The 12701-nt window shown below is 48.3% G+C and overlaps 6 protein-coding genes across 6 annotated transcripts; 4 read left to right on the top strand and 2 right to left on the bottom strand.

Moving 5' to 3' along the window:
* The first annotated feature begins 155 nt into the window (after positions 1-155).
* Positions 156-2053, top strand: LOC119550001 (U3 small nucleolar RNA-interacting protein 2). Its single transcript, XM_037858422.1, has 5 exons — positions 156-314; positions 368-1197; positions 1260-1457; positions 1517-1653; positions 1717-2053. Exons 1-5 carry the CDS (start codon positions 261-263, stop codon positions 1953-1955), a joined length of 1458 nt encoding a protein of 485 aa, XP_037714350.1. The 5' UTR covers positions 156-260; the 3' UTR covers positions 1956-2053.
* A 387-nt stretch (positions 2054-2440) lies between these two features.
* On the top strand, positions 2441-3607 carry LOC119551225 (transmembrane protein 177). Its single transcript, XM_037860462.1, has 3 exons — positions 2441-2635; positions 2691-3147; positions 3211-3607. The coding sequence occupies exons 1-3, from the start codon at positions 2463-2465 to the stop codon at positions 3541-3543; spliced, it is 963 nt and encodes a 320-aa protein (XP_037716390.1). The 5' UTR covers positions 2441-2462; the 3' UTR covers positions 3544-3607.
* LOC119551224 (Hermansky-Pudlak syndrome 1 protein homolog) lies at positions 3545-5628 on the bottom strand. Its single transcript, XM_037860461.1, has one exon. The coding sequence runs from the start codon at positions 5562-5564 to the stop codon at positions 3774-3776; it is 1791 nt and encodes a 596-aa protein (XP_037716389.1). The 5' UTR covers positions 5565-5628; the 3' UTR covers positions 3545-3773.
* Positions 5629-6210: 582 nt separating this feature from the next.
* On the top strand, positions 6211-7403 carry LOC119550038 (probable cytosolic iron-sulfur protein assembly protein Ciao1). The gene has a single exon (XM_037858474.1). The coding sequence runs from the start codon at positions 6293-6295 to the stop codon at positions 7298-7300; it is 1008 nt and encodes a 335-aa protein (XP_037714402.1). The 5' UTR covers positions 6211-6292; the 3' UTR covers positions 7301-7403.
* A 7-nt stretch (positions 7404-7410) lies between these two features.
* Positions 7411-8516, bottom strand: LOC119550039 (DNA excision repair protein ERCC-1). Its single transcript, XM_037858475.1, has 2 exons — positions 7692-8516; positions 7411-7633 (listed from the first exon to the last, which is right to left on the bottom strand). The coding sequence occupies exons 1-2, from the start codon at positions 8286-8288 to the stop codon at positions 7445-7447; spliced, it is 786 nt and encodes a 261-aa protein (XP_037714403.1). The 5' UTR covers positions 8289-8516; the 3' UTR covers positions 7411-7444.
* An 83-nt stretch (positions 8517-8599) lies between these two features.
* Positions 8600-12696, top strand: LOC119550037 (structural maintenance of chromosomes protein 2). Its single transcript, XM_037858473.1, has 7 exons — positions 8600-8855; positions 8912-9223; positions 9286-10015; positions 10068-10495; positions 10551-10820; positions 10879-11072; positions 11127-12696. Exons 1-7 carry the CDS (start codon positions 8688-8690, stop codon positions 12562-12564), a joined length of 3540 nt encoding a protein of 1179 aa, XP_037714401.1. The 5' UTR covers positions 8600-8687; the 3' UTR covers positions 12565-12696.
* Positions 12697-12701: the final 5 nt, after the last annotated feature.

The raw sequence follows: 12701 nt of genomic DNA on the forward strand, positions 1-12701 counted from the left end.
ATAAGGTACATAGTTTAGTTAATTTTTTTAGTGTTAAAATTAATTTGAAAAATTGCCGCTCTTTTGAGGGTTGCCCCATCGATTGAGAGTTTCGTGGCATTCAGCTAGCTGACATGCACTCTCAAAACAGCTGTCTTCATAGAAATGTACTAAAATTGGCCACGCGCTTGGTTATATGCACGTGGGCACGTTCCTTCGTTTAAATTAAGTTTTTTAACATAAATATTGAATTAAAGCCGGTGGACTAGCTATTTCCCAAGATGTCGTCTTCCTTCTTCCTCAAGCCAGGCGCCAAGGGCACCAAAAAACGCAAGGTAAGTGAAAAACAACGAGAAAAGAGATGCAGCACCTGTAACGCTTTTCAAAGATTCCCGCAGCAACAACAAAAGGAAAGTCACTCAAAAAAGGCGGAAAAGCGGGAAAATCCGGCCCTGCAGCCGGAGGAGCACCACTGCCAAAGAAGCAGCGTCGTCCCAAGGAGGACGACGAGGAGATCGCCAGCGAGGATGAGGAGTACAACAGCGATCTGGGCGGCGAGGGCAACACGCTCGCCTTTTCCTCCGACGAAGGCGAGGAGGAGACGCCACAGGACAAGCGCCTTCGTCTGGCCAAGCAGTACCTCTCGGAGATCGAGCGGCAGGAGGCGGATCGCGCCGAGGATCGGGAGCTGGCCCAGAGTGTGGAGCAGCGTCTGCAAACGGAATACCTGGACAGCGTGGGCAAACTGCGCCGGAACATCGCTGGCAGCCTAAAAACCTGCGACTCGAGCCGCATCCTTAAGCACAAGCTTCACCACACGCCCATCTGTGCCCTGGCACTCAGTCCGGATGGCAAATTCCTCTACACCGGTGCCAAATCGCAATTCCTCCTCAAATGGTGCACGGAAACGGGGAAAGTGATGGACAAATCTGATGTGCTATCGCATCGCGAGGAACCCGAAACGGGCAAAAAGAGGCGTTCCCATGTCATCGCCATCTGCCTGTCCTCGGATATGAAGTATCTGGCCCTGGCCGAGGGTGGTCCCAACATCCAAATCTGGTGTCCACAGACGATGAAGCATGTCAAGACTCTGAAAGGACACCGAGACAGTGTGGCAGGTCTGGTGTTTCGCAAGGGAACACACGATTTGTATTCGGCAGCCAAAGATCGGTCGGTGAAAATCTGGTCCCTGGATGAGATGGCTTATGTGGAGAGTTTGTGAGTTATAAACTGAAGGAACATTTATTTAGATGCACATTTTAAACGTGTTTATCCTTCAGATTCGGTCACCAGACGGGAGTGACCAGCATAGACGCCCTCAGTCGAGAGCGGGCCATCACCGCTGGCGGATCAGATTGTTCCTTGCGCATCTGGAAGATCACGGAGGAGTCACAGCTTATCTACAACGGGCACAAAGAGAGCATTGAGTGTGTGAAATATATCAACGATGAGCACTTTGTATCCGGTGGAATGGATGGGTAAATAGGAAGCAATTTAATGAATCCAGAAGTGGAAAAAACATAATTTATGTTCACAGGGCCATCGGCTTATGGAGCGCCTTGAAGAAGAAGCCCATTTGCACGACACAATTGGCGCACGGAGTGGGAGATAATGGCGTGGCCAACTGGATAACAGCTATTGCTGTTGTGGTGAACACGGATTTAGTGGCTACAGGTAAAGGATCATTATAATTTATTTTTCCGAGTTGTAGTTAATATAAGTCCTTCATGCTTTCAGGCTCATGTGATGGTTGCGTTCGTCTCTGGCAGACTAATCCCAATGCCCGCAAATTGAACCTGATCCAGAGCATATCCATCGCTGGTTTCATCAACGGACTGACCTTCAATGCCGATGGCACCAAGCTGTATGTGGCCGTCGGCCAGGAGCACCGCCTGGGTCGCTGGTGGCGACTCAAGGAGGCCAGGAACCACGTAGTTGTAGTCGACGTTAAGTTACAGAGCGCGGCCAGCAGTTAGGTTAACTTCTAAGCTTAAGTAAAGTTGTATAGTTCTTTTACCAAGATACGGCGTGAAAAAATATAACTAAATGAGAGATTTGAATCTTCTGCCTGGAGGTTTAGATTTGTTTAATTTTTTACAATATGAAAAGAAAATTTTTTTATTTTTGCATATAAGCAATAAAACTTATCATTCAAGCTTAAAATAAGCAAATTAATAGGGTCATTCAATTTAGGTTTTAAAACAATGTTTCATGTTAAAGCCAGGTGTTTGTTTCGATTATACCCATATTACTTTCTGGGTTAGCACAGTTATGCTAGTCATCATCATCATACTGCTAGTGATGAAGCTCTAACTTTAAATACAGTAACTACTTAAGGTATTGAATCTGACATAGTCTGGTCTTCATTTATTTGCTTTTGAAAAACGGTTTCTGGAATAACCCTATTTGGTTCTGGTCTTGACTAATTTCCAATAGCAAAGTAATGGTCACTCTGACACTGTTACAAAACAACAAGTGCTGAGATGCAGCCGAAACTAAAAGCCGGTGGGGGAATATTCTCCTTTTTCAAGACTGAAAAGGGGCGAAAGCTGGTCTTCTATGCGGCCGGAACCACTACAGTGGGCCTCTTCGTGGGAAACTTCCTGCCGCACACGTTTGGCCTGAAGTATTACCGGGATTTCGTGCAGTGCTATCAGTGGGTGAGCAAATGGTTGTACGTAGAGCCATTTAAACAATTTATCCATTTGTAGACATGGGGTGGGGCGGCCAGTTCCGGAGGCAGTGCAGCAGCGCCTGGAGAAGGCTTTGGATCAGTTGGGCCTGACGCCCTTTGAGCGCAAGTTCGTGAAGCCATTCACCGTCTTTGGATTCGATCTGTTTCAGGCGGGCACCACCAAGTTGCGATTTGGAGGCGCCCTGGGCATTCCCGTCAACTATGGGTACAGCAGTCCGGAGGAGATTAAGCGTGCTGACATTCGCTTTAGGGACCAACAGATCAACTGGAGTTCTCCCAGCGGAAAGCTCCTGGAAGAGGCCATCGTTCTGAATGAAGATGAGCAGATTTTTGGTTTGAGCAAAGCGGTGCTGCAGCTGCAAACTCATCGAGTGCTCCTTAACTCAATCTTTCCCAGCGTTAGCTTCCTCATGGTGTACACCATGGGCCACTTCCTGAACCTGCGCCTCGATCTGTTTGCACGCCATGGAAGCGTGAGTGTTTCTATGATGGATACTAGCGTAGACCTTTAACTGATTTCCTCCAACGATCCTCAGGTACGCTTTGTGCTTTACAGCATTCTGGGACTCTTTGGCCTGGGCGTCTGGTCCTTTATGAAGGACTACAACCAGGTGTCCATGGACGCTGAGATTGATAAAAGGCTAGCCAGCATGGGAGCCCAGTTCGTGGCCGCCGGAGCCAGCTACTATGATAAGCATTTAAAGAAGAACATCGCCCTGAGGGATCTGATTGGTGACGATACCTACACCGCCCTGGGTAACGAGAACTACATGATTCGCCAGAAATCCATGCCACTGACAGCCCGGAAATCCTTCTTCCTCGAGAAGCTGGAGGAAATCAAGAAGGCGCAAGAGCTTGAAACGCAATAAACAGATTTCTTGTTACGTTTTTATTGAATATTGAAGAAAAAAAATGTTCCAATTATTTTACAAATATCTTTATGGTTTGGTAGCCTATAACAAACAGTGGTTAGTTGTCCTTAGCCTAAGGAATTTCGATTGGATTATCTCCCCAAAGAGTTTCGAAAATTGACTAGATATCATGTTCTAACGCTGGAAATGTTGCATGGAATGCTAAGGTTGCACGGGGGTTAACGTATTTAAAATGTTTCCTCGCCCACTACATCGCTGATGGTAGCCACCAGTCGACGGGCATGCTCCACGGCACAGGTGGCGGTGACTAGTCCCAGATGGATGCAGTACAGCTCATAAACGCGCACTTTGGCCGGCGATAGCTTGGGAAAGCACAAATCCGCGAGATCATGGTAATAGTCCATGGTTAGAGCGCCTGGTTCGGTTGGGGACTTAGAACCATTGCCACTAGCTGCTCCAGAGGACAAAAAGTGCTGCTGCAAATCCATGTTGGTGTTGAGAATGCCACCCGACGGATCCTCGAACCAGAGAAAGTAGGAGTAGTGAAATGCCTTGTCCTTCCACATCACTGTGGTCTGGCCCTTCTTAAGGTAGCTCCTTGTGATGTCTACCATGCTCCATAGCTTCGTCTTGGGCACCAGCTGGTTGGGTCGCAGATCTGGAGCCAGCATTTGTCCCTTGCTACGGTTTACATACATAAAGTGCACCAGGCCGGGAAAGTCCTCCAAGTAAGCATCAATGGATATGTTGCGAGTGGCCTTGACGGCCAAGAATTCGGCGAACTCAAGCAGCTTGGCCTCTACATTGGCTGCCGTATCGGACAGTTGGTCCAGCTCGTGGACACAGGAGCTGTCGCAGCAGGCCAGCGTGAATATCTGCTTTAATTCCTCTCCAAACGAGGGCAGATTGGACTCGATCCTCACCAGAAGCTCCCGCTCATAGCTCTTGAAGTACTCTGTGTACATCTTGCGTAGGTTCTCCCATTTGGCGGCGAACTTCTTGGTGCAGCTTTCCAGGTCCTCTGTTTCCGATCGCTGTTTCAGGTATCGTTTCAAAGCGTTCAGGGCTTGGACAATGAAGGATTCCAGATTGTCGTAGGCGGGCTTCAGGGCATCCGAATCGCCCTGATGCTGCACCGACACTATCTTCTGGAGCACAAAGAACGAGTCATAGATGCAGCTGGTCAGTGGCATGTGGGCGTACTCAATGACTTGCAGGAGTACTTGGTTGCCGTGCAGGCGTGAGATGTGGACAATGCTGGGAACGCAGCCGGAGTTGACGTCGTGAGAGACTCCTTGCAGGAACACAGCCACTGCCCGCTGTGACGGGGATTTGGGTGCCTGAAGGGCACGCGCCATGAGGCTGAGAAAGAGCAGATCGGCGGCAGCGAGCGGCAGAGCTTGCCGGGTGCTGTTAACGGCCACCAGTTTGTGGGAAACGAGCAACAGGGCGTGGGCCCGGGGCAATCCCAGCTGCCGAATGTGCTCCAGTGTGGCGTCCAGAGTCAGATGCACAGTCCTCTTCAGCTCCGCGTTGATAACCAGCTTGGGTATGGCTTCCAGCAAGTATGTCTGGTCCTCCTGCCACAGCAGGTTCTCGTAGGTTTCGAGGCACTGCGTCAGCAGCTCCAGTTGCATGGCACCCGCCTGGGCGGCAAACAAGTTGGCACCATAGCAGTATCGCGTCAGCGTAATGGCCACACCCATTTGGCGTCCCAGCAGCTCGACCGGAATCTGTCCGATCTTCAGGAAGGTGAAGCCCAGCAGTTCGCCGAACACCAAATTAAAACCCTGCTCACACTGCAGACTTGAGTAGGCGTTATCGAACTGGCACTGCATTATCCGCTGAGAGCCAACAATGGGGCTGAAAATCTGCAACAGGATGTTGCTGTCCAGGTGGCCGCCGGCTCGGAGCAGACCCTGGGTTTTGGCCACATTCCGAATCTTCTGGGTCAGCGGCTCGTTCAGTTTTTGGAAAACAACGTCGTTGGCGCTGTTGAAAACAATCAGTCCGTTCATTTTCTTATCAGCATCAGCAAAACACTAAATACACAACAAAACTTTCTCCGCTCTCTTGCAGGTGCTGGGTAACGGAATGCTGTTGGCTTTGATAAGGAAAGGTTACCTCTGGCATTCGGCGTTACACAACACTAACCTAGTTCTGTGCTGAGCAAGTGAATTCTTTTAAGGACAGAATATAGCGACTCCCGCCTAAAAACCATTCAAATCATTAATTAAATTCAACGAAACAAATATTTGGTTTTTTTATTAAACTTTACTGTAATACTTTTTGAGGCATTTTGAATACCCTTTTAGAGAATTCAAGCTTTTGACCATTTTCTTCTGCTTTCTCTAAAATCTTTCTAAACTCAAATATAAAAATATTGTCCTGAAATCCCTATATCCCAAAAATTATTTTATTTGTTTTGATATGGTTTTTAAATAAACATTAAGACATTTACCTAATTATTCCTGTAAATATGAATGCGGATGTCGGGGCTTTTCGGAAGTTAAGAGTTCGATCTTATTCTTAAAACTGTTCACTAAAAGAAAAAGCAAGAATAGAATCGGATTTTTTAATTTATTATTTATTTTACCTAGGAATTTGGATAATAAAAGCTAAATGCTGTTCTATTGACGTTATGCAGCACTGACAACAGCTGACACTCTTCCTCTTGCCACATGCGCTTTTGTTATCAAATTCAGACAGACAGTGATTTATCCACTGATACAGCATTTGAACAGCAATGGGACGACTTATTCTAGAACACACGCTGCAGGGCCACAAAGGACGCATCTGGGGGGTGGCCTGGCATCCCAAGGGCAACGTGTTCGCCTCCTGCGGCGAGGACAAGGCGATCCGCATCTGGTCACTGACCGGGAACACTTGGAGCACGAAGACCATTCTGTCCGACGGCCACAAGCGCACCATCCGCGAGATCCGGTGGTCTCCATGCGGCCAGTACTTGGCTTCGGCCAGCTTCGATGCCACCACAGCCATCTGGTCGAAGTCCTCTGGAGAATTTGAATGCAACGCCACCTTGGAGGGTCACGAGAACGAGGTGAAGAGCGTTAGCTGGTCGCGATCTGGCGGATTGCTGGCCACCTGCTCGCGGGACAAGTCAGTGTGGATCTGGGAGGTGGCTGGCGACGATGAATTTGAGTGCGCTGCTGTTCTGAATCCGCACACACAGGACGTCAAGCGGGTGGTGTGGCATCCGACCAAGGAGGTCCTTGCCTCGGCATCGTACGACAACACCATCAAAATGTTCGCCGAGAGCCCCCTGGACAATGACTGGGACTGCACAGCGACGCTAACTTCCCACACGAGCACGGTTTGGAGCATTGACTTTGACGCGGATGGCGAGCGCTTGGTTTCCTGCAGCGATGACACCACGATAAAGATCTGGCGAGCCTATCACCCTGGCAATGAAGCCGGAGTGGCCACACCCGACAAGCAGACCGTGTGGAAGTGCGTTTGCACCCTTTCAGGCCAGCACTCGCGAGCCGTCTACGATGTGTCCTGGTGCAAGCTGACAGGTCTGATAGCCAGTGCCTGTGGCGATGACGGCATCCGCATCTTCAAGGAGACCAGCGACTCCAAGCCAGACGAACCCACATTCGAACAGCTCACTGCGGAGGAGGGTGCCCACGATCAGGACGTAAACTCAGTGGAGTGGAATCCAATGGTGGCCGGGCAACTGATCTCCTGCAGCGATGACGGCACCATCAAGATTTGGAAAGTGACCGAATAGTAAACCGATCAATATGTGTTATATTTAAGTGGTTAAACAATAATGGAATTTGATTTTTGTACAGTTTCTGCATAATAAGAAATTGAAGTATTTAAATCATGGATGAAATGGATTACATATATGTAGTTATGGGATGCATTATAGCTACTTGCTGAGGAAGGGCTCCTGCAGGGTTTTGTACAGCTTCTTGGCCTTCCGGGGACCCAGTCCCATCACCTGGGATAACCGCTCCTCGCTTGCAGTGATGATGTTGCCCAGGTTGCCAAAGGTTTGCAGCAGGGTGACGGCATCCGTCTTGTTTACCGGCTTGATGTTAGTAAGAGCAGCCACAAGCTGAAAAACATTTGAGCTTCATGTTTCATCACCATGATGGGTATTTCATCACAAGTACCTTCTGATGCGGATTGGACTCCACCCGCTCCATGATCAAATCTGGCGGGCGCTTCTCAAACTGTTTGTATGTCTCAATGATTTTGCCCGCCTCCTCGGCGTTCCAGGCCAACATCATGGTCAGATCGGCCAGTAGTGAGATCCTGGTCAAGCTCTTCAGGGCATTGTGTGGCTCCGGTGTGTCCACTTGGACCAGGAGCACCCGCAGCTCATACATCTTGCCCAGAGTCTTCAGCCGCTGGCAGATGTAGTCCGGATTGAGATTGTGGTACTTCAGGGATAGGTATAGGACGCAGGATGTCCTACCCACAACATAATCCGGCACGATATCATCACGGAACTCCAGCGGAACATTGAGGATGGATTTCAGGATGGGATTGCCGCGCTGTTTGCTGTGGACGAGAACACTGTGGGGATTGGATGGCGGCTTGGCAGGCACAGGAGTGGCGGATGCGGAACTGGCCGTGCTGCTACTTGAACTGGCAATAACTAACGTAGCCGGTGGAGCAACTTCTGCAACTTTGGGTTGCTTTGCCGCCGAGGGCATTTCCATGGAGCCCAGAACATCGTTAAAGGAATCGTCGTCGAAATCATCCATTCTTGTTGTTATCAAGCAAAAGAGCTTCCGAATAGGTAAGAAATCGAGTGACGAAGTCAAGCCAAATTCATAATATTCGTTTCAGTTAATTCTTAAGTTAATTATAAATTCTTTCAGGATTATTCTTCCCGCCTTTAATTAGAAGCGAGTAAGCCGCAAAAAATATTATTTATCCACTTGGCTTTTTAATATTATGCAGATTTCTCCGTTGAGATAATATTTTAATCAGTGCGATTCGTCACTATGAGGACGACTGCAATCGATTATCGAAATCGTTCCTATCATGGCATTTTGGTTAATTTGTAATGCCCCGCCACGGTCACACTAATTGCGGCAAAATTTTGACGCGGAATTAAAAGCAAAGAACGCCAGGATTTGGGCAAACCGCTTCGCATTAAAATGTATGTAAAGAAGCTAGTGCTAGATGGATTCAAATCCTACGGCCGGCGCACGGAAATTGAAGGATTCGATCCCGAGTTTACGGCCATCACAGGTTTAAACGGTTCCGGCAAGTCTAACATCTTGGATAGCATCTGCTTCGTGCTGGGAATTAGTAATCTGCAAAATGTGAGTACTAATTGGATATATCCTGGGATATAGTTATTTCCTTTTCCGTATATCAGGTGCGCGCCTCGGCTCTGCAGGATTTGGTGTACAAAAACGGGCAGGCGGGCATCACCAAGGCCACTGTTACCATTGTGTTCGACAACACAAATGCCGCCCAGTGCCCGCAAGGCTATGAAAAGTGCCGGGAGATCTCTGTGGCGCGCCAGGTGGTCGTCGGGGGTAAGAACAAGTTCCTCATCAACGGCAAACTAGTGCAGAACAAGAAGGTGCAGGACTTCTTCTGCTCCATCCAGCTGAACGTAAACAATCCCAACTTCCTGATCATGCAGGGCAAGATCCAGCAAGTGCTAAACATGAAGCCCAAGGAGGTCTGTTACCAGATATATATATCTCCCACCATAATCCTTAAAATAACTCACATCTTTTTCAGGTTCTGTCCATGGTGGAGGAGGCAGCTGGAACCAGTCAGTACAAAACCAAGCGAGACGCCACTAAAACTCTAATAGAGAAAAAAGAGACCAAAGTACGGGAGACCAAGGTCTTGCTCGACGAGGAAGTGCTGCCCAAGCTCGTTAAACTTCGCCAGGAGCGCTCCGCCTACCAGGAGTACCAGAAGATCTGCCGCGACATTGACTTCCTTATTAGGATTCACATTTCCGCCAAGTATCTTAAGCAATGCGAAACCCTGAAAACTGTAGAGGCCAATGAGCAGAAGATCGAGGATCGCATAGCAAACTGTAAGGCCACGCATGCAAAAAACCTCGAGGATGTCGAGATCATTGAAAGCTCCGTGAAAGAGATGCAGCAGCAGATCGATGCTGAGATGGGTGGCTCCATCAAAAATCTGGAAACACAGCTCAGCGCAAAGCGGGCACTGGAGGCCACCGCATCGGGTAGCTTAAAGGCGGCCCAGGGAACAATCCAGCAAGATGAGAAAAAGATTCGCATGGCCTCCAAAAATATAGAGGATGATGTACGAGCCCTGACCAAAAAAGAAGCGGATATGGCCAAGGTACAGGGCGAGTTTGAAAGCCTCAAGGAGGCCGATGCCACAGACTCCAAAGCTTATGAAGATGCCCAAAAAAAACTGGAGGCTGTATCGCAGGGTTTGTCCACCAATGAAGACGGACAGGCCTCAACACTGCAAGAACAACTGATGGGTGAGTCTGCTATTATTACCCAACGATTCAAGTAATTATATTCCGTTTATAGTGGCCAAGGAGCAGTTCAGCGAAGCACAGACCACCATTAAGACATCTGAGATGGAGCTACGGCATACGCGGGGTGTCCTAAAACAGCGTGAGGGTGAGACACAGACCAACGATGCCGCTTACGTAAAGGACAAGGGCCTGCATGATCAGTTGGTGGTAGAGATTAAGAACTTGGAACGGCAACTCCAAGGTCTCAACTACGAGGGCGGCCAATTCGAACAGCTAAAGCAGCGACGAAATGATCTGCATATGCGCAAACGCGAGCTCAAACGAGAGTTGGATCGCTGCAATGCATCCCGCTATGACTTGCAGTACCAGGATCCAGATCCCAACTTTGATAGGCGAAAGGTGCGCGGCATGGTGGGCAAGCTGTTCCAGCTGAACGACATGAAAAACTCCATGGCTCTTGTCCAGGCGGCAGGAGGAAGTGTAAGTAATCAATTTAGTTTTCAAGACTATTCTTTGAACACCATTTACTTTTCAGTTATACAGCTATGTGACGGATGACGATGTGACCAGTAAGAAAATCCTGCAGAGGGGCAACCTGCAGCGCCGTGTCACACTTCTTCCCATTAACAAGATTCAGTCCAACTCGCTAAGTAGAAATGTTGTGGAATACGCCCAGAACAAAGTTGGTCCTGAAAATGTTCAGTGGGCCTTGTCGCTCATAAGCTACGATCGCTTCTTCGAGCCTGTAATGAAGTATTGCTTTGGCGGAACACTTATTTGCAAGGATCTTGATGTAGCCAAAGAAGTGTGTATTTACTTAAAAAAAAATTTGGAATAGTTTTTAACCTCCATTAATTTGATAGGTCAGCTACGATCCACGAATTAATTGTCGCTCTGTGACTTTGGAGGGAGATGTTGTAGATCCACATGGCACTGTGTCCGGAGGTGCTGCTCCCAAGGGTGCCAACGTCCTTGAAGAATTGTACGCCATCAAGAAATTAGAAAGAGAGTACAGGGAGATTGACGCAGAGATATCAGAAGTGGAACAGCAAATAGCGTAGGTACATAAGACATTGCCTAAGGTCAAATTGTAACCTTTTTCCCCTCTCAGATCCATTGAAAACCTGGCCCACTCGTTCAACAAAATGAAGGAGAACCTTGAGTTGCGCCAGCACGAGCTAACCATGTGCGAGAACAGGTTGGCCCAAACGACCTTTCAGCAGAATCAGGCTGAAATCGAAGAGATGAAGGAGAGAGTCAAGACCCTAGAGCAGCAAATTGTAGACTCCCGGGAGAAGCAGAAGACCTCGCAGGCCAAAATCAAGGATATTGAGGCCAAGTTGGCAGACGCCAAGGGCTATCGGGAGAGAGAATTAAAAGCGGCCACCAACGAGGTGAAGGTGACAAAGCAGCGGGCGGAGAAATCGCGGGCCAACTGGAAGAAGCGAGAGCAGGAGTTCGAAACACTTCAACTGGAGATCACAGAGCTAAAGAAAACTATAGAAACAGCGAAGCAACAGCACCAGGAAATGATTGACAATCTGGAAAAGTTTAAGGCCGAGCTAGATGCCCTGAAAGCGAATAGCTCCAGTGCTGCTTCTGAGGTGTCGGAGCTCGAACAGGCCATTAAGATGCAGAAAGACAAGCTGAACGCTCAGAACAAGGAGATGCGAAATCAGCTGGTCAAGAAGGACAAAATGCTGAAACAGAATCAGGAGATTGAGCTGGAGGTGAAGAAGAAGGAGAACGAGCAAAAAAAGATTAGTTCGGAGGCCAAGGAGGCAAAGAAAAGGATGGAAGCCCTTGAAACGAAATATCCCTGGATCCCAGAAGAAAAGAACTGCTTTGGCATGAAGAACACCCGCTACGATTATAGCAAGGAGGATCCCCACGAGGCTGGCAATAAGTTGGCGAAAATGCAAGAGAAAAAAGACAAAATGGAGCGCACCCTCAATATGAACGCCATCATGGTGCTGGATCGTGAAGAGGAGAACTTCAAGGAGACCGAACGCCGACGCAACATTGTGGCGATGGACAAGGAGAAGATCAAGAAGATCATCGTAAAGATGGACGAAGAAGAGCAGGATCAACTGAACCGAGCTGCTACCGAGGTTAACGCAAACTTTAGTGGAATCTTTAGCTCCCTTCTTCCAGGAGCTGATGCGAAACTCAATCCTGTCCATACGAATGGTTGCCTGACCGGCTTGGAGATCAAAGTGGGTTTTAATGGAAAGTGGAAGGAAAGCCTGGGTGAGCTTTCGGGTGGTCAAAAGTCCCTGGTGGCTCTATCCCTTGTCCTGGCCATGTTGAAGTTCTCACCGGCTCCATTGTATATATTGGATGAGGTAGACGCAGCTCTGGACATGTCGCACACCCAGAACATTGGAAGCATGCTGAAGCAGCACTTCACCAACTCGCAGTTCTTGATTGTATCCCTTAAGGATGGACTCTTCAACCATGCCAATGTCCTCTTCCGCACTCTCTTCGAGGAAGGTGTGTCCACCATCACCAGGCAGGTCAGCAGGCAGGCGACCACCAACAGACGCTGACCTTGGGTTCGGCTAATTTATTATTTATAATGTTTTAATTTTAATTAATTTTCCTACAGTCCCCATATTAAATTTGCATATAGTTATTACTTTATAAATAGAGTGTAAACTTATGTACTAAACAGAGTTCTTTTTGT

Source organism: Drosophila subpulchrella, chromosome 2R (genome assembly GCF_014743375.2).
Source record: "Drosophila subpulchrella strain 33 F10 #4 breed RU33 chromosome 2R, RU_Dsub_v1.1 Primary Assembly, whole genome shotgun sequence".
NCBI lineage: Eukaryota > Metazoa > Arthropoda > Insecta > Diptera > Drosophilidae > Drosophila > Drosophila subpulchrella.